The sequence below is a fragment of the Athene noctua genome, chromosome 5, assembly GCF_965140245.1.
Source record: "Athene noctua chromosome 5, bAthNoc1.hap1.1, whole genome shotgun sequence".
Classification (NCBI taxonomy): domain Eukaryota; kingdom Metazoa; phylum Chordata; class Aves; order Strigiformes; family Strigidae; genus Athene; species Athene noctua.
Window position 1 is genome coordinate 51426029 of NC_134041.1, and position 22366 is coordinate 51448394.

The 22366-nt window shown below is 50.8% G+C and overlaps 1 protein-coding gene across 1 annotated transcript in view; it reads left to right on the forward strand.

The window, feature by feature from the left end:
* The window catches only part of HPSE2 (heparanase 2 (inactive)), a 115217-nt gene that overhangs the window by 80423 nt on the left and 12428 nt on the right, over nucleotides 1-22366 (forward strand). The window contains exons 6-9 of the mRNA XM_074908408.1: nucleotides 7640-7687; nucleotides 16361-16454; nucleotides 18978-19084; nucleotides 20227-20341. Coding sequence (XP_074764509.1) covers nucleotides 7640-7687; nucleotides 16361-16454; nucleotides 18978-19084; nucleotides 20227-20341 — 364 coding nt within the window. The remainder of the gene's footprint in view (nucleotides 1-7639; nucleotides 7688-16360; nucleotides 16455-18977; nucleotides 19085-20226; nucleotides 20342-22366) is intronic.

Below are 22366 nucleotides of genomic sequence, written 5' to 3' on the forward strand. Positions count from 1 at the left end.
CTTGCACCACCCTGCAATGGCTCAGAGCAGTCACAGAGCATAATCAGTGTCACACTGGGCTGGCAAGGGCCAGGGCCACTACTGCTGATACAAGGACAGGCTCTGCTGTGAGGGAGCATGGCTCTGATGGCTGGGGCCTGCTGTGCGGGAGGCTAGAAGTGGTGTCTCGTGAATGCACAGGTGCAAGAGGGAATTTCTCCAGACACAACCAAGAGTTGTGTTTGATGAGGTGTTAATTAGACCATTCATGCAGCCTGAGCTGTTGGAGAGCAGACCATGTTAGCTACCTACTGCGTCTGTGGGTACAGGAATCCCAGAACTGCTCAGAATTTGCTTGGGGAAAAGATTGTGAGATTCTAAGGAATTAACATAGATTTTAACAGCAGATCAGAAATCAGACACAAAGGTTAATGCATGACTGAATCACACATTCAGTGCTGGAAGAGAAGAAACATGAGGGAAAGCTATTAGGAAGAAGAGATGCTAACATGTGTTAAAGCTCAGAACATTTGGTACAAAACTTAGGCCAGCATGTCTGGGCAGTTTTGGCTTGGCGAACTCATGACCTGTTGTTCCTCGGCTGGTGTAGCCCAGATTTTGCCACGGGACACTCAAAAGTGTTGGGGTGTTACCTCCATGATGGCAGGAGCTGCAGTGCCAGGAGGATAAAGGCTGGCAGGCACTTGTGTCCACACTAGGCTGGCTGTTGTTGATGCTCTGTGACCACTTTGGGTCCTGACCTTGCTGAAGTCACTGGAGAAGTTAAAATCTTTCTTGTCCGGAGCTACAGTCTTTCCCTACCTCCTCATCCCCCAGCTCTCAGAGCCACCAGACCAGCTGCCTCCTTGGATTTCTGTCTGCCCTCTTCCAGCCTTCTTGGCCCCTTCTTGCTACTGCTGTCACCATTGCACATCCAGACTCTGGTCACAGAGCCACAGCACCTCCAGACAGGTGGCAGCAGCAGGCGAGGAAGCTCCCACAAGTCAGTCCTTACCTCACAAGGCACAAGAATTTCTCATCTTTCATGACTTTACTGCCTCCTACTCCTGGTTTGTAGTAAATGTGGAGAGTTAACCACCCATCTGGGTCACTTTGGCTCCTTTTGGTGATGATGTTATTCCACAGTGCTCTGAAAGGAGCCCATAAACTTGAGGAAGCATGTTTGTCAGTCATGATGAAGCCCTTCCTCCCTGCCAGCTGTGGGCATGGCAGGGCTGGGAGGGGGCATGGAGATGATGTGTTGATTATCTGTGGGCAGCCCAGGTAGAGGTCAGTTTAAAACCTGTCCCAGTCCTCAGACCTGCTCCTTGCATCCACAAATCAACCTCAAACCCAAGTTCCTGTGTTGATCCTTATGTGGTAGGGAGGAGTTAGCTTATAGTTAATGAAATGGCACAGACTGTACACTTGGGTTCCAAAACCACCAGTGGCCAAAGCAAAAATCAAGATGCTAAAAATGTGAGAGTCTTTGGTAGTATTTTTATTATGACTGCCCATGCCACCACGAGGACAAAGAGGGCTACGGCTGTCTGAGTGGGCCAGCATGCATCAGTTGGTCTAGGCATTGCTTTTTATTCATGACTTGTTCTGGATTAGCAGCCAAAGGCATCATATGGACAGAGCTTGTTTGTTTAAATTCATGTGGGTAAAAGAAACAGGGAGAGCCCAGTGTAGGTGGTATCTGGCAGAGGGAATGACTCTGGGTGGGTTTCAGGAATAAATGTATGTATTTGTCCTGTCTTCTTCCTGACAAGGACTTCTGCCCTGTTCAACACAGGCGACTTGTAAGCACTGCATTTTTTAGCAGCTCTGCTTTGTCTGTTTGACTTTCTTTAAAAAGTACATCCTTTCTGTATTGGTCTAAGGCTCTTTAGTGATGCCACAGAGGCGAGTGTTTCTCGGTCAGCAGAGAAAGAAGCTTCACCCTTATGCAAGATACAGCAAGGCTGGTGGCACAGAGTGTCCCAGGACACTGAATAGGTCCAGAGCAAGAATTTTGTGCAAAAAATCAAGCCACAAGACAAACAACATTAAACTAATGATACAAAGGGAGGAGGAGGTCACTGCAGCATGAACTCAAGCTCTGGTAGCATTCAATTTATGAGTGCCTCCATTCATAAGTACATTGAAATGAGGTGTGAAGGATTTGATGAGGCATTCTGCGGTTCATTATATAGCAGGGTCAAGGATCTGAGGTATAAGCAGAGGATTTAGCTATTATTCTTCCAGGAGGAAAGGGTTAAGATACTTGTTGCTGAAACTTGATCTAGGCTGGAATGCCAAAATCAGAGTCACCTGTATAGGAAGAACAAAATGAGTAAGAAAAGACAGATAAGATTATGTCACTGTATAAGCACACAGTGTACCTTCATCCTGATTGCTATCTACAATCTTAGTAATTTCATCTCAGAAAAGATGTAACAGAATCAGGAGGGTTACAGGGAGAGGAGCTGAGGATGTGTGGAGGTATGCTATGTCTTCACATGATAAGACATTAAATAGGCTGTGCCTCTTTGGCTCAGAAGATGGACAGCCCAGGGGGAATGTTATCGAGGTGCGTGAGCCTGTGAATGAGGTGGGTTTTTTCACAGTGCAGAAAGTAGTTTGGAAGGAAGCTTTGGAAAGAAGGAGGAAGCTTTTTCACATGGTATGCGATGGCATTTTAGAAGTCATTGTCACAGGGTATTGTGGAGGCCAGAGGTGCGTGTTCAGAAAGGGCCTGGACAAATCAATGGTGGGAAAAAACATCAATGGAAATGCAACGTCATGGTCCAAATGCAACCTCCACAGTCCCTGGAGTGCAGATTACCAAGGCTAGGTGGGGCAATCTGGGACATAAAGCCCTCTTTGCTAGAAGGCTTGTGCAGCCCTACCATAGGTAAGGTTGGTTGAAGAAAGATGGTGCTGAGCAGAGAGAGAATACAATATAGCAGCAGATTTATACATAGTGCCCACCAGGTTTTGCTCCTGGGAGAGAAACCCCGTCTGAAATCTGGCACTGCTTGTCAAAGTGTTTGCAGCAGGTGGCATGAATTGGGTCTCTCTGTTGCTATAGGTATCTGGTTGTGCTGCTGGAACCTGAAAAAGTTCATAAGTGAAGCCTATGCTTTAGTCCCCCTCACCAACCAATTCAGACACCAGATAAAGCTATTTCTACCCATCACTGTTGGCTCAAAGGGCAGAGATCTGCCATCCACCTCTAGAGATCCACCATGGTACCACAGGCAGGCCAGTACTGCTCCTACATTTGGGACTTGGGAAGGGTCAGTTTACTTCTGTAGTACTCCAGGGAGCAGCAGATGAAATAACCTGTGTTTGTGAAGTCCAGCACCCTAGAGTCAGACAATAATGCTAAACCACGTGGGAGCCTGTGTGATGGTAACTTGTCTTCTTGTGCAGCTGCATTCTTTGTTACAGCATCACTTTTAAAAATTATTTAAAGGATGACAATCTGCAATTACCTGCATGAGAAAGCGATTTCCAAGTACAGATGGCTCTTTAATGTATCAGGAATAAGCCTAGGAAGTTCCAGTGACTGGAAGCTGAAGCCAGACACATTCAGTTGAGAAATAACATACTTGGAAGCTAATTAACCATGGGAGCAATTTGCTTAAGGTTGCAGGAGGTGCTCCATGACTGGTAAGTATTGAATCAGGACAGGAGATCTATTTCAAAGACGTGCCCACACTCAAGTGAAAGTTGCGGTCCTGAGACATGTGGCTATGGGAGATGCTCTGGGAGAGGTCAGGTTTGAGCCATGGTTTCACAATACAGAGTTTTGGGGTCAGTAACATCTTGTGGTGTTGCAGACCTCCCACCCAGTTCTCCCACAGCTCATTCCTGACTTGTGAGGTGCTGTCCCACCTTGTGCCAGTATTACCATTTCTGGGACAGAGCTGTGAACTGTTTGGGTGACTGAACAATGTTAAATTACATTTTTCATAGTGCTTATTTAAAAACAAGTTTGAACCTCAGTTATATCTCATTGCAGGACCCCAAAAGTAGTAATGCTGGCATGGGATGCAGGCACACAGGCAGCTGCAAGGGTAAGGAGATGGACATACCCAGGCTCAGTGGCTTTGTCTCATCCTCAGTATCACCAACTCCCGGCCTGAGGCTCCTGTTCCTCCATGTGCCTCTGACATGTTTTGCTTTCCCACCTAGAGATGCTGCCCCAGCAGATTTTGAGGACTTTTCCATTTGCCCAGCTTTCTGCTGTATGGAAGTCCAGCCTGGGACACTGCAGAGACATGCCCTGGGGCTGCCACCCATCTGAATTATGGGGTATCTCTACAGGGGTTGCCCACATTGCCTGCACAGCACGGGCTGAGTTTGTCCCACCGCTCCTGGCTGGGATTTACTACACATGCGCTGTGCGGTCCATTGGTGCTCACAGAGAAAGCCCAATGTGTAGGAAAATGGCAGATTTACTGCGCCAGCCCAGCCCATCTGTGCAGCACATGTGCAGGGATCTGAGCCCTCCCGGAAGCGTCTGGTTTGCTCTGCCTGTGCTGTGCTGCACACACGGACATCACAGTCCAGGAAATCCCAGATAAAAATGTGCCAGTGCTGGCCGTTTGGACCATATGGGTCTTCACTGGCCTCAAAATCTGTGGTTTGAGTACCACAGGTGCTACAGGAATAAAGGGATTAGTAACATCTGTATTCCTAAACCGGGGATATTCAGATACCTGTGCACCACTGCATCTCCACCTGCCCTGGGCTTTCATCTCTTGCTCGTGCAGTATGGCTTGTTGGCTGCTGAGCTGCTCTAGGCTCCCTTTGGAGGGTAGAGACCATTGTCCAAGTCATCTGGGGTACTCCGGGCACAACTCCACCATAAGGCAGAACTTGAAGTTTTACCAGGAACTTTTGAACTTTATCCTGAAAAAAATCTCAATAAAAGGAAAAAGAAAAAAAAAAAAAGAAAAACAGACATGGAAAGCAAAAATTGAGCTAGATATGTATCTTTTATGTTAAAATTTGAAAATTACCAGAACTAACCAATTTATTTTTGTCTTATGGAGACAGAAGAGCAACACTAAGCAACCCAGGGCCTTTTCTGTCCTGCTTTTGGTCTGCACTGGCTTGTCTGAGTGATACCGTGTCCTACAACAAAATTTTCTCATGAGCTTTTTAGCAACAGTCCAATTAGCTTCCAAGAGATGTGGGAGATGGGATAGATGGATGTCCTGCTTCTGCTGCTACAGGGATGCTGGAGGTTATACCATGGGTTTGCTTTGCTTTTCAGTCCCTTCCCAAAGACCACTAGTGGGTGTGTCTGGAGCAGGGCTGTAGACACTGTGGAAGTGGCGAGGAAAACTGGAGAGCTTCTTCCTCTGAGCTTGGTCTGCTCATGGTTTTGGACTATGAGTGGAGAGTGCAAAGCTGAGCCTGAAGAGGTGATTTAGTAAAGACCAGGATGGTTTCTTTTGCAGCCAGAACATAAAGCATTTGAGGTTAGAAAGCAAGATGGGCTAATCCTCAAACCCAAGTGCAATATATCGATCTTCAAATCCAATATAGATTGAATCCATAATTTCAGTATAGAGATCATTAGTTCATGCTTGTACACTGCATGCATTATATTTTAGGCAGCAGTCCCTGTGCTGAGCATTTAAAACCTGGGAGTTGGGTTTTTCGATCCTTTTGGCATATTTCTTCACACCTAGGTTTGTAGAACAGCAGCCTCTCCTTAGCAATATTTGCAAAATCCCCTTTTGGCCAGATGACCAGTGTGGGTGGCAAGTAGCTCACACTTCTCCCTCTGGCTGCACTGGGGCTGGTCCAGCTGTTCTCCTCACCCTGCTCAGCTGGGAAGGAATCATTCTCAAACCACTTCCCTGGCACTGGTCTCCTGGGCCTGACCCTCAAGAGAAATGGAAAAGCGTCTTTGAAAGGTGAGCCCAGGAACTCAAGTTCACAGCACTGCTAGGCAGCAGAATCAGGGATGCATCAGTGCTACAGGGTTTTACAGCATGTTACTGTTTTTCCATTTCTAATTGTACCTCTTCCCTCTCTGTCTGCAGGGATTTATTACTGCTGCCTTTGCCAGTGTATTCTTATGCTTCACAGGGTCCAGCTGCCCTTTTGTCCCCGTCTATAATTGACCATCGTCATTAATTTAAAGTCAGAATGGTTGTTTCTGAGCTATATTTAGCCTGAAGCTTGATGTACTTGGTTTAGATCTGATGAGAGGCTCGTGTGCTGGAAAGCTTGCTGCTCATCCCTGCCATGACAACTAGTCTGATGAAAGGTCTCATCTCTCCTCACAAAACTTCCTTTCCCCACCCTTGGTCATGGGGCTGTCCTGGGGGAGTTGGGGTTGCAGGACCCAGGGCCACTCATCTCTGTGTCCTGGTGGATCAGGACAGCTGTGTGATTCCTGTTGTGTTCCTGGGATCCCCATGCACCAAAGAGCAGCCTGGGACAATACAGCATCAGTTTCTTTCTCATCATGTTCACTTGCTCAAGCCAGTGTCCCTGGCCATGTGCATACATTATCACTAACAAAATGCATCAACCACACAGCATACTTTACACTACTGAACAGAAAAGTGTGCCTGTGCAGTTGGTGTATTTTCATATCTGTGCTTCTGAGAGTAAGAATATAGTAGCTGCTTGGGCTTCCTCATTGGAACTGCAGTTTTCCAAGGTGCAGTTTGGATTGCTGGACCAGGGAGCCAGGGAGGGCCCATCCTGGATGCCTGTGCTCTAGCAAGCCTGTGCTAGAGGCTGCTGCTTTGGGGGTTGCATATGGTCCCCAAGATTAGAAATCGCTTTGTTTTTGACATTAGCAGTGTAGTCAGATACACCTGTGTAGCCTCAAATCTGCATCAAACAGGAGCTGTCTGGAAGAGATGTATTTTCTTTAAGATAGTTGGGTCACAAGCCATCAGAAGTCTAATACATATCTATAACTCACTGTAACCTTGTGCATGGAAGTGCTATGGTTAGTCATAGGAATGGGACAAATCCAGAGTGCACCCAGCTCAAAATCCCATCAGTTTGCTAACAGCCAATGGCAAAGAAAGATCATCAAAAAAGGGAAGCATGTAGCAGCATTTGTCCAGCCTTTCCTCCCATCCTCCAGTGCTCAGGGGCTTCCTGAGCTGGAGGTGGCGTCTTTGCATCTAATAGATTTGCTAGGTTTTATTTCAATTTTCTTCTATTTTTCTAGTCCTTGTTGAATCCAGACAAGGAGTTCCTCAGCTTAAATACATGTTGGGTGAAGAAGTGTGTCCTTTTAAGATGGGCATTTAAAACTTTTTCTTTAATTGCTGTTGAGTGTTGTTGCAGTCATAGAACTAAGTACATACACCAAGGTGTTGTTCCTGAAATGCTGTTGTGGTCCAAAAGCTCTCCCTATCTGCCCTAAAATGATGCTCAGAGCTCTGCTGCCAGTTGTGTTTCATTCTGTTATTCTCATTCTGTTATTCTGTTATTCTCAGGTGTGCTTGCTACAGGCATGTGTATTAAGTGATTCCTTCCATTTAAGGATGCAAAGGTTTCATTAGAAAGGGTCTGTGAGTGTGGTGACCACCTTTGGTGTCTCATCATGTTGGATGGTCATCGGTTGTTTTAGGAGTTCCCCTGTGACAACATTGGTTTATATAGTTTCTTCCTCTGTTTCCTATAGGTTCATGAAAGTGGCTGGCAGCACGGTGGATGCTGTTACCTGGCAACAGTAGGTATTCATCATTCCTTCTACTTTCCAACACTAATTGCAGTGATCAGACAATGCTGGGAGCAGAGCTGATGTGCTGTCTGGGTGTGAAAGGGGGCAAACGTGTGACAGCCACTTCCTCTGTCCTCCTGCTGCATTTAAATAGATGTAAGAGTCTCTGCCCCTCCTTCTGGAGTCTCTCGAACAAATACAGGAGGGGATATATTAACCTTTACCACTGTAGCTGAGACAGAGGCTAAAAATACCACTGCCTGTTTGCCTGGCCTGCCTGATTGCTGGAAACAAAGCCCTGCGCTGGACCACCGGGTCCCCAGAGGCAGCTGGGAGGACAGGCAGCTCTGGTGGTGGATGGGGTGGGGATGGCAGGGAAGAAAAAGCCGTGTGTGGCAGATGTATGGGACTATCAGAAAGCCCTGTTCCTTTCACCCTAATCACTGTCTCTTGGTGACCGCTGGCCTGAAGCTAAATTGGGTTGGCCCAGAGGAGGGAGAGGAGCTTAGTCCAATGGTAAATGCATAATGCCCCAGTCCCTGCTCTGCTTTGTAAGGGTCTCGGATGTTCATAGACATGCTGCAGTCCTACACTGCAGATGGAGCCCCAGGAGCAGGTGTCGATGGAAAGGGGGTGAACATCCAAGATCCAGGCTCAGCTGGGGCTGCCAGAGAGATGCTGATAATGTGAGTTCCTACGTGTGCTGCTGTTCAGAAGAGCAAAGCAAGCTCTGAGCTGTAGCACTGAGTGTGACAAGCACCAAGTGGAGAGAAAGGTTTTCTTATTTGGAGGAAAATCCATAAATACCTTTTTTCTCCTCTTATTTCCAACTATCTCGGTTTGCACACTGTGGCCAGAGGTAGGCTCCCCAGCAGCCTGTGGTTCTCTGCAGTGGGAGTGCAAATGCCAGTGCAAAGGTGAGGCGATGTTCAAGCACAGCAGTGACTGCCAGAATTGATAGAAAAAGGGTTTGTGGGGCAGACTCTTCCTGCAACAGGAAGGACACATTTCAGAGACAGGCATTCACTGGCGAAAAAAACATGGTGAGACTCCCCTGTTTCCAGAAAAAGTGGGTTTGCTCTGACACTGGGTTAAACTTCCCACATGGGGCACTGGCCTTGAGCACAGGAGCCAGGGTCTCAGGTCCAAGGTGGGCTTGTGTGTGCTGCCCACAGGGCTTGTTCCCCAAGCTGGTCCTTCACAGTGGCCCTTTGTGGAGTGCTCAGGTTGCTTTGCTGAAGTGCAGCAGTGTGGTTTGCAAGGCCCATCTCTTGTAAAGCCCACCTGAGACCGGCTCTTTAAAAGAGCTCAGCGGATTTTAAGACATGAGGTTTTCTTGCAGGTGCACTCACAGTCTCTGGGTTGGTCTGTTAATCTTGGAGCCTCCTGCAGAAGCAACTGTTGGCATCTCAGAGTGGTTTATAGCACCAGGCATGACCAGCATACAGCAAGTCCCATTCCTCAAGGAGCTGAGCTTGTCCTGCTGTGCCACAGTGTTGCTTGCTTGGGTGTTTGACTCCTGGGGCTTCCCTGCCAGGCAGCAGCAGCTTGCTGCAATGGGGGCAGTGGGGTAGCAGAGCATTTGGAGCTAGATTTGTGTTACTTACAGGCTCATGCTGTGCAATGATGATCTATGTCTCAGCTGGGAATTTGCTTTTCATGATTACACGATGTGCTGATCACATTTACTTAGTCCAGGAATTTGCTTTCTGCAACAGGGCTTGATCACTGGGCCAAGCCCTTGGATGAGTTGAAGGAACAAACTTCCAGGCTTCAGATGTAGGGTTTCATCCTGGTGTGCAGGGAATCTGACTGCACCACTGCTTTGAAACCTTTTCTTATAGGAGCAGTGCAAAGTGCTCGGCGGCTCTGATTCTGAGTGGCTGTGCTGAAGCAGCAATCTGCAAGCAGGAGGGCTGGTGCAGTTCCCTGCAAGGGTCGGCAGAGCTGAGATGCTGTTTGCTGACCCACGTCCCTGGCAGCGTAGGAGGCACTTCACTCCCAGCCTGGGTTTGCAGCTCTGGAGATTGCACCCGTATGAGTTTGTGAGGACTGGCAATGGCCACAACTCCGAGCTGGGCTTCTGTACTGTTTATGAATAAATGTCAAAACAGTGTCTCATCCCTCTGCTCCAAACAGCAAAACAAAACAAAACAAGTTCCTTTGTATCCAAGAAGAAAATTATTAGCAGGAAACTAAACTGCTGTCTAACTTCAAGTATGAATATTTCTGTTCCAAACCCTAACGTTCTCCTGGGATATTGGTTATAAATTTGTCAAATCTGTTATTCCTTTGAAAAGGCTGCGCTCAATCCAGAAAGGGAATTGAGAAGGGAATACTTTGCAGGGATCCCTATTCTCTGTGTGAAAACAGAATATATTTGAAATGTATCTGACAGAAAAGTGACACTGGGTGGAAATAAGCAGCCTCGCCAGCCTTTCTGAGTATGGTTTTGCTTACATATGTAACTCAGCATGTGTGCCTCCCTCTTCAGAAGTAATGTGTTGCTGGAGAGGGATGTGTGAATGGCTTCAAAACTCTCAGGGAATTTCCACTAAAGGAGGGTGTGGCAGGTGGGACTGACAGTGGCTCAGAGAGTTTTGGCATTTCCCTGATAATTTAGTTTGTCAGTGGTGTTTGGTTATGAGTAAATGCTGGGTTTATTGCAGACCCTCTCAGCCTTTGGATGCAGGTTTCCACTGCTCAGAAACCTCCACACAGCCATCTTTTTGCTCAGCGCTGGTGTCCTCACGCATGGTGAAGATTCACTACCTGCTTAAACCTGCAGCCATGCCCAGTTCTGTCCCTGGGTGTGCTCTCCCAGGCTGTAGGACTGGTTTTCCATCAGAAGTCTTGTGCACAGCTCCAAATTTGGCATATTTAATGGGCAAATCGTTATGCAATGCTGCCTCTGAAGCACAAATCCATATTACTTAGGGAGAAAGTAAATGTGTCTTCAAAGCCAGTGGATATCTACCCCTGTGGCTCCTTGGAGAATGCCATATTATCTTCCAAGATGGAAAGTCACTTGCTCTGTGTGGCAAATCAGAGATGCTAGGCACATGGGCATGTGTGAGATGCTGCTTAAAATGCTTTTGCTGGGCTTGGTTTGTGTGACATCTGTTCTGGCTTAGACATGTTGAGTGTGTAGGTGGAGATGCTCATGAGGCAGTCGCAGGGGACAGGTTTCCCAAAGGTGCCAGGGGAGAGTTGCCCAGCATGCACACACATACCAAGGTATATACCAAGGGTGTATATTTGGGCTTGTGTGAGCCTTCTGTGAGTGCTCAGAACACAGTGTCTTTGGAGGGTATGCCTGGAGGAAGGGGTTGCATGAAGAAATCACTGGCCCATTTCGACCTCTAAATAAACCTGGCTGGGCATGGCTTTTCCCACTGGCTTGGCATCCTCTGCTCTGATAGAGGGCACAGTCCCTGGCAGCATCGTGGCTCTGTCCACCAGCATGGTCCCAGGTTGATGCCAGGGTTTGGCTAGGGAGATGGCATGGGCCAGAGATGGCTCTCACCAGCAGGATAGACAGAGAGGCACCTTGACTCGGGGCAGAGAAAGGCATAGGTGTGAGTTGTGCCTTTGGGGCCAGAGAGCAGCCCACGGTCATTCTTCTTTACCAGTGCATTAATAGTTGGCTGGAGGTGGGCAGTACCTCTCTTCTGTGCCCTCAGGTCTTTACCTGGGGGGAGCAGGTTGCATCCCACCTCTCCTCTCTGTGGGGAGCAGTGGGGCTGCCTGTGTCCTGTGCTGCAGATGAGGGCTCTGCCCTCTTCTCGGGAAGATGCTCAGGGATGGAGGTCACTCTGTCAGCAGAGATGTCTCAGTTTCACAGTTGTGGTGACAGTGGGTGTCATGCTGACAGCAGGGATCTGCGCCACTCAGCGTCCCCAGCAGGCAAGTGCCCTAATTCCTAGCAGATTCTCCCCATAGCAGCAGGCAACAAAGTAGATCCGGAAATTCCTGAGCTTTGGGAAGTGGGCTTTAATATAATTAACTGCAACAGAAGAAGAGGTCAGGTAATAGGGGCAAAGGTTTCTCTTTAAAATGAAATAGGAGGTAAATGAAACCAGCTGCCCAGGAGCTAGTGCACTGCCTTCATTAAACATGGGATGATGCTCATGGTCCCATGCACCAAATTGTGACTCTTTCCATAAAACCATTTTAAAGGCAGCACAAGACCTGGAGGTGACAGGATAGAGATATTGTAGGCAGCTCCAGGTTTGCCCAAGTGCCCTGGTGCCTGCCACTGTCCTTCTCTGGGAGGCACTGGGGAGCTTTGTTCATCCTGGCCTTGCAGCCTGCCCCAGAACAAGGGCATTTGTGACTGGCAGCTGTGCTCATCCCTGACTCAGTACTGTTCCCAGTTCTTGTCTTTGTGTCTCAAGTCTCATGCTACAGTTCCAGCCAGGGATGAGTGCTGGGAATTGAGGTGGTGCATTTCCTAGCACTGGCACAAATCCCTCCCCAGCCCTTGGCCAAGTCCTCCCCCTGAGCCTCTCCCTCTGGTTTGGCCACCTCCAGAATGATAGAGTCACACCTCCCTTTGCAAAGTGCACTGATCCCATCCCGGATTTCTAGGTCATATTCAAATGGGATTTTTAGAAGTGGGGCTGTCTGTTCTTATGTTCCTGCAGATTGTCTGCCTGCAACAATAGTAGATCAAACTGGGGGACACGATGAGTCAGCTCTACATGTAATTGCCCCTATCTGTTCTCTCCTATATTATGAGAAATGGTATGGTCTGTGCCCATGGTGGGCATGCTGTTTCCTAGGCTTCAGGGCCAACTCTGGTGCTGCATCATACCCAACGCCCACTGGAATATCTGCCAGCCTGTGTTGGAGACAAAAAGCTTGTCCATGACCTACATGTCCTCTGCCTCTGCAGAGTTGTGGCTGCCAGACTCCTGCCCGTGCTGGGGAGGTTCTGTCCATTTGTCTCCTTTGGCACTCAGACCTCACTGGCATTGGGAGAGGAGGATGTGGATGCTGCCACTGCTGGGTCTGCCTCAGCCCAGCTGCCTGTGCACTGTGCTGCTGCCTGGGGAGGTACTTGTCAGCGCTGGAGCTCTGCAGCTGCTGCTGGCTTTTTTAGAGGTTGGAGAGTTGTGACTGTTCAGGGTTTTTTTTTTCTAAAGTCAAGTGCACTGAGTCATTGTAAATATCAGCAAAGCTGCAGCCTTTGCTGCTGGGAATAATCCACGCCTAACGAGCACTTCTCCTGCTTTAAAGGCCTGTCAGTTGTTTGCATTTTGTGGATTTCTACCCTGCCTTTACTGATGGTTAAAGTTCTCAAAAGGAAGTGCCCTCGTCTCAGTGACAAAGCCTACAGCTGGAAATGGCTCACTGTTCCTGAGTAGCTTGGTACCAGTGAAGACCTCAGTGCCTCTCTCTTCCTCGCAAGCCTTGTGCAGCTGGTGCCGTTTTCACTCTTTCCCAGTCTGGGGAGGTTGAAAGTACCTATTGGTGCCCGAGAACTTCCCAGGCAGACCTGCAAGAGATCCTTGCCCATCTTACAGAAGCTTGTAACTGCCTTCATGCTCTGCTTAAATACCCAAAGCCAGGATGCTCCCCTGCCCTCCTTAGTCCCCCAGGAGACATTCTACTTCCTGATACTGAAGCAGGTTTATTTTTGTCTTTCATCCGTCTACCAGTCCCTATTTCTCTGGGTTGTTAATGAAGGTGTCAAAAAACGTGACCGTGACACTGTCCTGGGGCATGTCTCTTCCTTGCAGGGTCTCATCTGGGCTCAGCACAGCAGCACCTTCCCAGGCTGCCTCCTCCTTGCAGTCCCTGGCAGGGCAGAGCCGCCTCTGGGGCTGCTCCTGGAGAGGTGGTCCTCACCCTTGGCAGCAGAGCTGTAGGTCAGAGCACCCCTTGTGCTTGAATGAGATGATGAGGAGGTGCAAGCCTGCCTTTGCTCTCCGAGGGCTTTATTCTGGGCTCTGGGGCCATATTGGCTTGCACAGACAAGCCGAACCCTGCAGAAAGCCTGCTGCATTGGAGGGACCATATGCAGGCTGAGGTCTCTCTAACTACATCTTTTCCCAGTCAGTGAAACCTTCTTTTTATGGCCTTTCAGCCAGTTTTCGGCCCAGGTGATGGGTTTTTAGTCCACAGCAGTCTGAAAAAATTGTTTCTGTTCAGTTCTTCAGTGCTGTGCTAAAATCCAAACATCTGCCATCCCCAGAGTCCATTGCTTTGTAATTTTGTCTTAAAAAGTAATCTCTGTAAACCCCACTGCTGCCTGCTGCTTACAGATCTGCTTTCCTCCCAGCAGCCAGTGGTTCGATAGTGTATAAGTGATCGGAAGGATTTTGAACACTTCCTAAATTCCACCTGGAGATACTCTCTGCCCTTAGCACCTTCCAGTCACCACAGAACGCCTCTTGCCCCTTCCCCAGGTTACACAATGTTGGAGTGAAATTGTGGTGTGGCTGGCATGATTCATGCTTTGCTGGGGACATAGCTGGGACCACACGCCTGGAGGAAGGTTGACAGAGGAGGTTCTTCTCATTTAATGCATTTGCAAATTGAGCCTGTAACACATTTCTGTTCTGGGAGAGTGCTGGCATTGTTCCCCTTTCACCACAGCCCTGCACAGCTCCAAGTGCATTTACTCTGTTACTTGGGTAGTGACTTGGAGCAATGAGACACAAAAATCCTCTCTGAACACTCATGCATGTTTCACATGTGCTGGGTGCTCTGGCTGAGGCTGAGTTAGCTCACGGCACCCTTTGGCAATGCTCCTGTATTCCAGCACCCAAGTTAAGCAGCCACCACGGCCACTACAGCTGCTTGCTGGTGTGGATGAGATGCATGTTATGGAGAAATCAGCCCTGGAAAGGTGAATCCACCTTTCTTCAGACCTCAGGTCTTCAGCCCGTTACACATCCCAGCACCCATGGTTGCACAGAAGTCTGTGGAGAGGGAGAAGGGTCTGTGTAACTCTGGTGAATGCCGAGTAGACACTGCTCCAGAGGCAATGGCTGAGCCTTTCCAGCCCCAGCCAGAGCTGCTGTAATTCCCATGCCCTTCTGTCCCCCCAGCACAGGTCCAACACACCCTGGGGCTGGCCGTGTCAAGCAGCTGATGCACGCTGCAGATTTGGGAGAAGGAAGTTCAGAAAGTTTCTCTTGCAAAACCTATCTATCAGCCAAACGGCTGTCCCAGGGGTATGCCAGTGCATGCTGCAGCAGGCATCCTGGTGTCCCTGCAAGTCTGGGAGATGTGCAAGGGCTGCCACTGTTCCCTGTGTGGGGACAGAGGTGCCAGCCCAGGTACTTCCTCAGGAGGAGCTGGTTGGGATTACGTCCAGCCACAGGGTATTTGCACTCCAGGACAAACGGCTTCACCTTATGTCCTCGAGCCAGGAGACACTACTGAGGTATTTCAGAGCCTTCCCCCCACACTTAAGAGACAGATGATTCACATCATGACTGGCAGCACTATAGCTGTGTTTTATATAAGCAATCATATGAAGAGCAGAAATCAGCCTGCTGATATTTCCATACAGAGGTATGGGAAATACTCCCTGGCATTCCCAGGGCAGAAGGAATTTCTGTGAGAGCAGGACTTCCCCTGCAGGTAACAGCCCTGGCATTTCTTGAGTGGGGGATTCAGCTGCGGATTTTGTTGGAAGATCGAGCGAGGAAGATGCACGTGATGCAGGGGTGCTGGGAGCAGGGCTTGCTCTGGTGCAAGGTGCTGTAGGTCCTCAGCCTGTACACCCCACAGTCACTAATCCTCGCTCAGAAACACCATCAGTGTGTAGCCTGGAGGGGTGTTACTGCAGCAGGGAGTCCACAAGCAATTCTGGTTCTCAGACCAGAAGAGGCTCTGGACAGTCTCACCTGCAGACCAGCCGCTGAAAGGAGAGTGTCTCACGACCTGGGCAGAGCGATGCAGTTAATCCCACAGCTGGGAACACAGGCAGCCTCCTCCATCCCCTTCTGGGTGCTTACTGCAGCAATTTCCAGTATGTCTCAGAGAGGGTATTTGCCAGTCAGGACCCTTCTCCTCTCTGGTGTCTGCATAGTGTCCTCCTGTGGCTTAAGGGGCCCTTTGTTTCAGCCATTAGATTTACATCTTCCATTTTGCCATCCCATAAAAGCAATCTTTCCAGTAGCAATGATACTGGGTTGAGGACTGACTAGCTTATCTGCATTTTGAAAAAGTGTGTCCCTAAGTCAGGACAGATACAGGCAGGACAAGCCAGGTGAGTGGAAGATCTTTCAAGATCTCCCTGGTCATGGAGCCCAGGTGCTGCTATCACAGGCATCGTGTTGGAGGGTCTCTTTTTGTAGTGTGTCCGTGAGACCAGTGAAAAGGGTGCTGCAAAACCTTTGTGGGTGGAGTTTTGCTCCCAGCCTTTGGTGTTCTGCTCCCAGCATTTCATCAGAAATAGTTAAGAAAGGGCAAAACTTCCTGTGGTTTCCGCAGTGCAGAATGCTCAGCATTCAGGGTGCATCCACCTCACACTTTGTTTTGGAGACTGAAAACATCTGCCAGACTCAGGCACAGCCAGAGAGCCATGGCAGGGCAGGGTGCAACCAGGGACTCCCTGGTGCAGAGGACGCTTCTCGGCTTGAGACAGGAGCAGGACAAGAGGACGTGATTTGGGGCAGAACTCCTCCCATCTGTCTGATACTTATCTTCTTATTTTCCTTCCAGTTACTACATTGATGGCCGAGTGGCCAAAGTGACGGACTTCCTGAAAACACGGCTGTTAGACACACTCTCTGACCAGATCAGGAAAATCCAGAAAGTGCGTGAGTGCAAAGGTTCTGCAAGGGGTGAGGGCGCACCATGCCCGTGGTGCCTGGCCTTGGCACAGCTCGTGGCTAGGGCTCTGGCCTCAGCACCGATGCGCTCCCAGAGGAGCTGGTGTGGGGCAGGGATGGAGGGTGGCTACTGAGGCGGCTGTGCTCGCAGCCTAAATGCAGCCAGCCCTCATCCAGGGAATGGGTGGAAGGACCAGGCAGCACGATGCCTGGCCCCAGTATGGGATGTGCAGTGGGTCAGGAGGGAAGCAGCCACAGGTGTAGCACGTGCGGGTGTGCCAGGCTGCGGGCTGGGTGCACAGGACAGGAGCAGACACTGCTGTGCAAAGCCTTTCTCAAGCATCTGTCTTACTTAAGTCTCCCATCTGTCCGTTCCTGAAGGGAGCAGCGTGTAACATGGGTATTCTCCAAAACTTGCTCCAGGGGACAAGGAGAGGAGGAGGCTCCTACTGCAATGTCTTGCCCTGCTTACTGTCAGTGACTAAAAATGTTGCTTGCAACTAAAAGTTGTGACAGTTGCATTTTCAGGATGATTTTCACTAGTAGAGAATCATGATCATTATGAACAACTGGTTTTTTTTCCTTGATGATCATGTTATAAAACCCATCTGTTGCTGGCGTGCTGTGTCAGAGCCCACAGCTCTGCCTGGCCAGTGCAGCCTGCAGCGAGCACTCCTCTCCCTGCCAGTCGGGGGGACCTGGATTGCATCTCTAGCAACAGGGTAGGTGATGGGGTCTTTATAGGGTCCCCCCACTTTGGCTGATACAGGGGTCAGGGCTGTGACTAGCCCACTCAACTGTCAGTCCCAGAAGAAAAAAGGAACCTCTAGTAAGTGGGTAAGTCTTTAGGGACTAGAGATGTCCATCCATCTGTCTTTTCTAGGTTTTCGTACCATACCAGTCACCACAATGTCTTACTGTTGAAATTCCTGCAGAGAGAAACCATAGGATGAGTAAACAACTCAAAGAGGCCCCAGAAAAGGGGATGCAAGGGTTGGCACAGCAAAACTGGAGGAGAGGAGCTGCTTGCTGAGTCCTCTGGCACAAGCTGGGAATCGTCCACACATGTGAATGATTCTCCTGCTGCCGGGAGGCATGGCTGGGCAGCCAGTGGGATCAGCGTGGGGGCAAGCAAGAGGCACCTGCTGACCCCGCTCCCACTGGGGATACAATACCCCACCAAAAGTGGTGGCACAAGTCCCACTTCTGCTGAGGGTTGGGAACCTGTTGGGAAGGGAGCAGGACACCATCCAGACCAGAGGCAGCAAGGAGCCACCCTCAGTGTGGGTTGGGGGAACCCTCTCACCCACAGGGCAGGGTTTGGTCTGCACAGGGCAGTGCTGGGGAAGGGCTCTCCCGGGAATGCCAGTGTGGCTGAGCAAAAGCACAGCACTGGGTGCTAATAGCCTCCAGCTTGGCTTTGAGTCCGTGCATCCTGCCGGGGCTGATTAGAGCAGCTGGGCTTGTCCACTTGCCTGTTTTATTGCTTCCTCTCCGACGGGGGAAGGTGGCGGGCTTAGATAATTATAGGCAGGATGCCAACACCTCTGGGGCTTCAGTCAGGGATGTCGACTCTCACAGGCTGTGAGTGGGAGGCAGCCCAGAGCTGGCGTATTTAACATCTTTGAGGGATCCCAGTCCATCTAGCACATTCCAGCGCTCCTCACTAATGGGGCAGGATCCATCAGGCTGCACGGAGCGCTCCTCAGGCCGCTGGGTTTGCAGACATCTGGTTGCAGGAACTCATCGCCCGGCCTGGAGAAGTGGGATTGCGGGAGAGAGGACAGGGTGTTGTGTGGTGCTGGAGGTTGCTTGTGCTGGGAGAGGGCAGCTCCAGTCATCCAGGCCCTCCTGTCTTACCTGGCATCTCATGGGTGTTAGTGCTGCAGCTGGAGCCTTGTAAGGGGTGGGCCAGCATGCTTGGACATGCATGTCCTGCCTGTGCCAGGGACCCCTCAGGAGGCGAAGCAGCCCCTGCTCAGCCATGGGGGCTCTACCCGTGTCTAGGGGCTTTCACTGCTTCCTTCTTGGGTGCCCACTATTCCTCCATGTGGCTCCAGTATGTGTCCTAGTCCTCTCACGCCATAGAGCCACTGGGGCTCAGAGCTCCCTGTGGCTGGCAGCCACCTTGTGTGAAGACATGGAGAGCTGAGGCAACGTGGCAGGGCAGCCTGTGGGATGGAGTGCGTGGGGAGACCATGGGGAAAGAGTAGGGTCTGGATTTGGGAGCATGAGAGCATGTTTGGGAGAGTGTGTTTGGAGCATCTCCAGAAGATGTGTAGTGAACATATGGCAGTGGCAGAAGAGAGTGAGGAAGTCTCCCACCACCCAGCCATGGTGAAGGCACCGAGTGATCATGCCAGGGCCAGGCAGGCACTGACTGCCCAGCAGCATCATTACAAAAGGTCTCCATAATTCTCTCCATGGTGTAGCACAGGAGATGTCTGCCTTGGCTTTAAATCACAGGTTGATGAAACTCACTTTGGTTGCTTTTGTCTCCCATGCAGGTAGTGAACACATACACACCAGGGAAGAAGATCTGGCTGGAAGGTGTTGGTGCAACTTCGGCTGGAGGCATGAACAACCTCTCCGATTCCTATGCGGCTGGGTTCCTGTGAGTTATGCCAGCTCACCAGTGCTGGGGCACTGCTACCCCTATGGGCTCTGCAGGCTTCAGTGCTGTAAAGACACTGCGGTTGGGAGAGGGCCAGCTCTGTGCCCAGAGACACCACCTGTACCCCCTTGGTACTCCCCAGCAGCCTGGGGACCATTGTTTTCTCCATAGCATCCCTATTACCCCTCCTCAGCTCTGCTTTCCTGCAGATGACCCAGTCTCTGGCATGCCCAGAGTAGCAGCGTAAGGAGTGGACAGCGCAGGGTCCCACACCGGTACCTATGGTGTGCTTGCAGGGTATGGGTGTGGAAGGGAGGTATGATCCAAGCATGCCAGCTCTGGGACCCCAGGGCTGTCATCCCGACAGGCTTGCCTCACTTGGCAGCTCAGGATTGCCCTGCCCTTCACCTGCTCTGCATTTTTGGTTCAGGCTGCATCCACGTGTCCTTGCTTGCATTCACTCCTGGGGCATCTGCCCAGGGAAGTGCTCAACAGGGCTCTGCTCTGGAAACCATTTTTTCTCCTTCTTCAAAGCTGTAAGCATTCCTGGCTCCTGGGGCTTGCCTACTGGCACGGCCTTGTGGCGTGGGCATCTTGCTGCAAAGCTCCAGTGCAGATCTTCAGAGCTGGCTGTGGTCATGAAAGATGGAGGAAGATTATCCAGGCTTTGTGGGGAGGCGTGGGGACATGCCCAGGGTATCAGGCCTGTGACAAGCTGTGAGGGTTGAAGATTTTCCCCGGGGACTGTGAGGAAACAGACTGGTGCAAAGGTCCAGTTCTCTTTGCTGAGACAGCAGGTGCAGAGTGCTGGCAGGCTGGGGGAGCACCCCAGGTTTGGGGCATAGGGCTGCAGTGCTGGGGTGCATGCAGGGGCTCAGACACTGTGCTGGGACATGCAAGCCAGGCACAACTAGGGTGGAGGTGGCTGTGGTGGGGAGAGAGGTGTGCAGGCTTGCTGGGATAGGGATGGTGGAAGCTGGTTAATACCCAGCTCACAAAACCACCTGAAGGCTTGAGCTCAGGTGCTGGGGGCAGGCACCAGGTCAGGTGCATCAGACTTACACCATGTGCTGAGCACAGCTATGCCACTGGGGCCGGGGGGTCCCCCTGCGGTGGCCTAATTCTGCTCCCTCCATCCCCAGGTGGCTGAACACGCTGGGCTTGCTGGCCAGCCGGGGCATCGACGTGGTGGTGCGGCACTCCTTCCTCGACCATGGCCACAACCATCTGGTGGACCAGAACTTCAACCCCTTGCCGGTAGGTCTGCCTGGGGGCGTCGTGCTGATGCTGGCTTCTCCCCGCTCATTTTGGGGGGAATCTTTCCTTGTGACCTGTCTGAACTCTGCTTGAAAATAATTTTTTTCCAGATCTGTTTCTTGCAGTGTTAATAGGAGATGTTAGTTCATGTCAAATGCAACATGTTGGAGGCAGATGGGAGAGTGATACCTCTGTAGCTCAAACTTCATCTAGTGCCCGGGCTTGGTAGAATGGGAGGGAGGCTTGTGCCTCTGAGGGATGCCAGCACAGACTGTGATGTCGGAGAGAGGGAGCAATGTGGCAGGAGCACCATGCATGACACAGGGTGGGCAGCTGGATCGTTAGTGGTGAGCGGGCCTGGGGGAAGCCAGGCTGGAGCTGCATCTCAGTCGGCTCTACCTACTCAGTCAATGAAAACAGCATCCCTGCTACAGCATCCCTGAGTGTCAAGGCAGGATGCGGGAGGTGTTGGTGAAATGAAGTCTGTGCTAACCCTCACAGCATGGCCTGGTGGGTGGCTCTGGAGAGCAAACCAGTGAGCCGGAGACTATGGTCCCCTGCTTGTGCTGCTCCGGGTATCTCCAGGAGCACCCTGGGCTGCTGCCACATGCTCCCCTCCAGCAAGACCTGTCAGCTCTGGGGTCCTGGTCTGGGGGGATCCTGGGGGACTTTGAACATTGTTTGAGATGAATCTGAGACTGAGACTTAATGAATTTCTTTGGAAGAGCCAATTCCCCTGGTCAAACCACATTGCCCCCCTCCCCAGGGCCTCAGGGCCCCCCCCGGATTGCTCCCAGCTGATGGGTGCAAGCTAGCTCCTGCGGGCTGTGCAAGTGGGGACAGCAGGTGGCCCATGTCCAGTTCTCTTGGCACAGGAGGGGCAGTGGGTGGCCCGTGGCCAGCTCTCGTGGCTCAGCAGGGGCAGCAGCCCCAGAGTGGCTGGAGCAGGCGTGCAGTTAAGAGCTAGATTAAAGCCAAGAGAGGAGTGAGAGGAATAAACTCTGGGCTGTTAAACAAAATGGAGGTCTTTAAAATGGATTTTGCTGTTGTTTTAAAGATGTCTCCCATAAGTTAGATGCTACCCCCCTCATGGCTTTTTCCTCACTCTTTGATGTTCTTCAGCGTTAATCTCATGTCCCACCACTGTGCTTCTGCACAAACTCCAGTGGGTGCTTCCCCAACCCCTTTTCCTCCACTCATGTGCTATGAAGGAGCCACAGGCAGGTGCAAACTAACAGGGGGTTTAAAAACTGCAAGCACCAAAAAACCTGGTGAGACCGAACTGTGACCTGCTCTGTGGGGCAGCGGCTGCTCTTTTCCCGTGGGAGCTATCAGGGAGATGAAAGCCTCTGGCCGTACCTGCGTAGGGCCGCGGCACTGTGAAATACAATCTGCTCATTAGCTGCCACGACAAAGAGGTTTCTGCATGCCGGCTGGGCGTGAGGCAGCTGCCTGCTGAGAGAAGGGTCGCACTGCCACAGCATCAATCGTGCTCCGGCTGGCAGCTCCTCCGGGAGCCAGGGCTGGGCTCCCCTTAGCAGCCTTTGCACCTCCTCCTCTTCCCCTGCCACTACTGATCCCTGCTTGTCAGATAAGAAGATGGTGTGGTTTGGGATGCTGAGCTGAAGCTGAGTCTTTTACAGCAGTGTCCTTAGGTGCCAGGTAGCTGCATGGTCCAGGGAGAGTTTCCTGCATGGTCCAGGGATGGTGCAGCGATACAAATACAACCCTCCATCCTTGTGCTAAAGAGCTTCCCATATAAAACTAAGTGATTTGTAGTACGTCGCTGTACGAGTACTATGCTACTGCCATGTGAGCCCTCCTTCCTGTCCTTCAGCTGGGCCCCTCGGATGCTTCTGGTCTTGCTCATGTTAGTACTGTCTCTGTTAGAGCATGTTACAGTGGGTGGCGTGAGGAAGCTTGTAAAATGTGGTGTGGGTGCCATGTTGGGGATTGGAGAATGCAGATAATGGAGGTCATGTGGTGGGGACCGCTGTGGGCGTCTCAGCTTCTAAACCACCACGT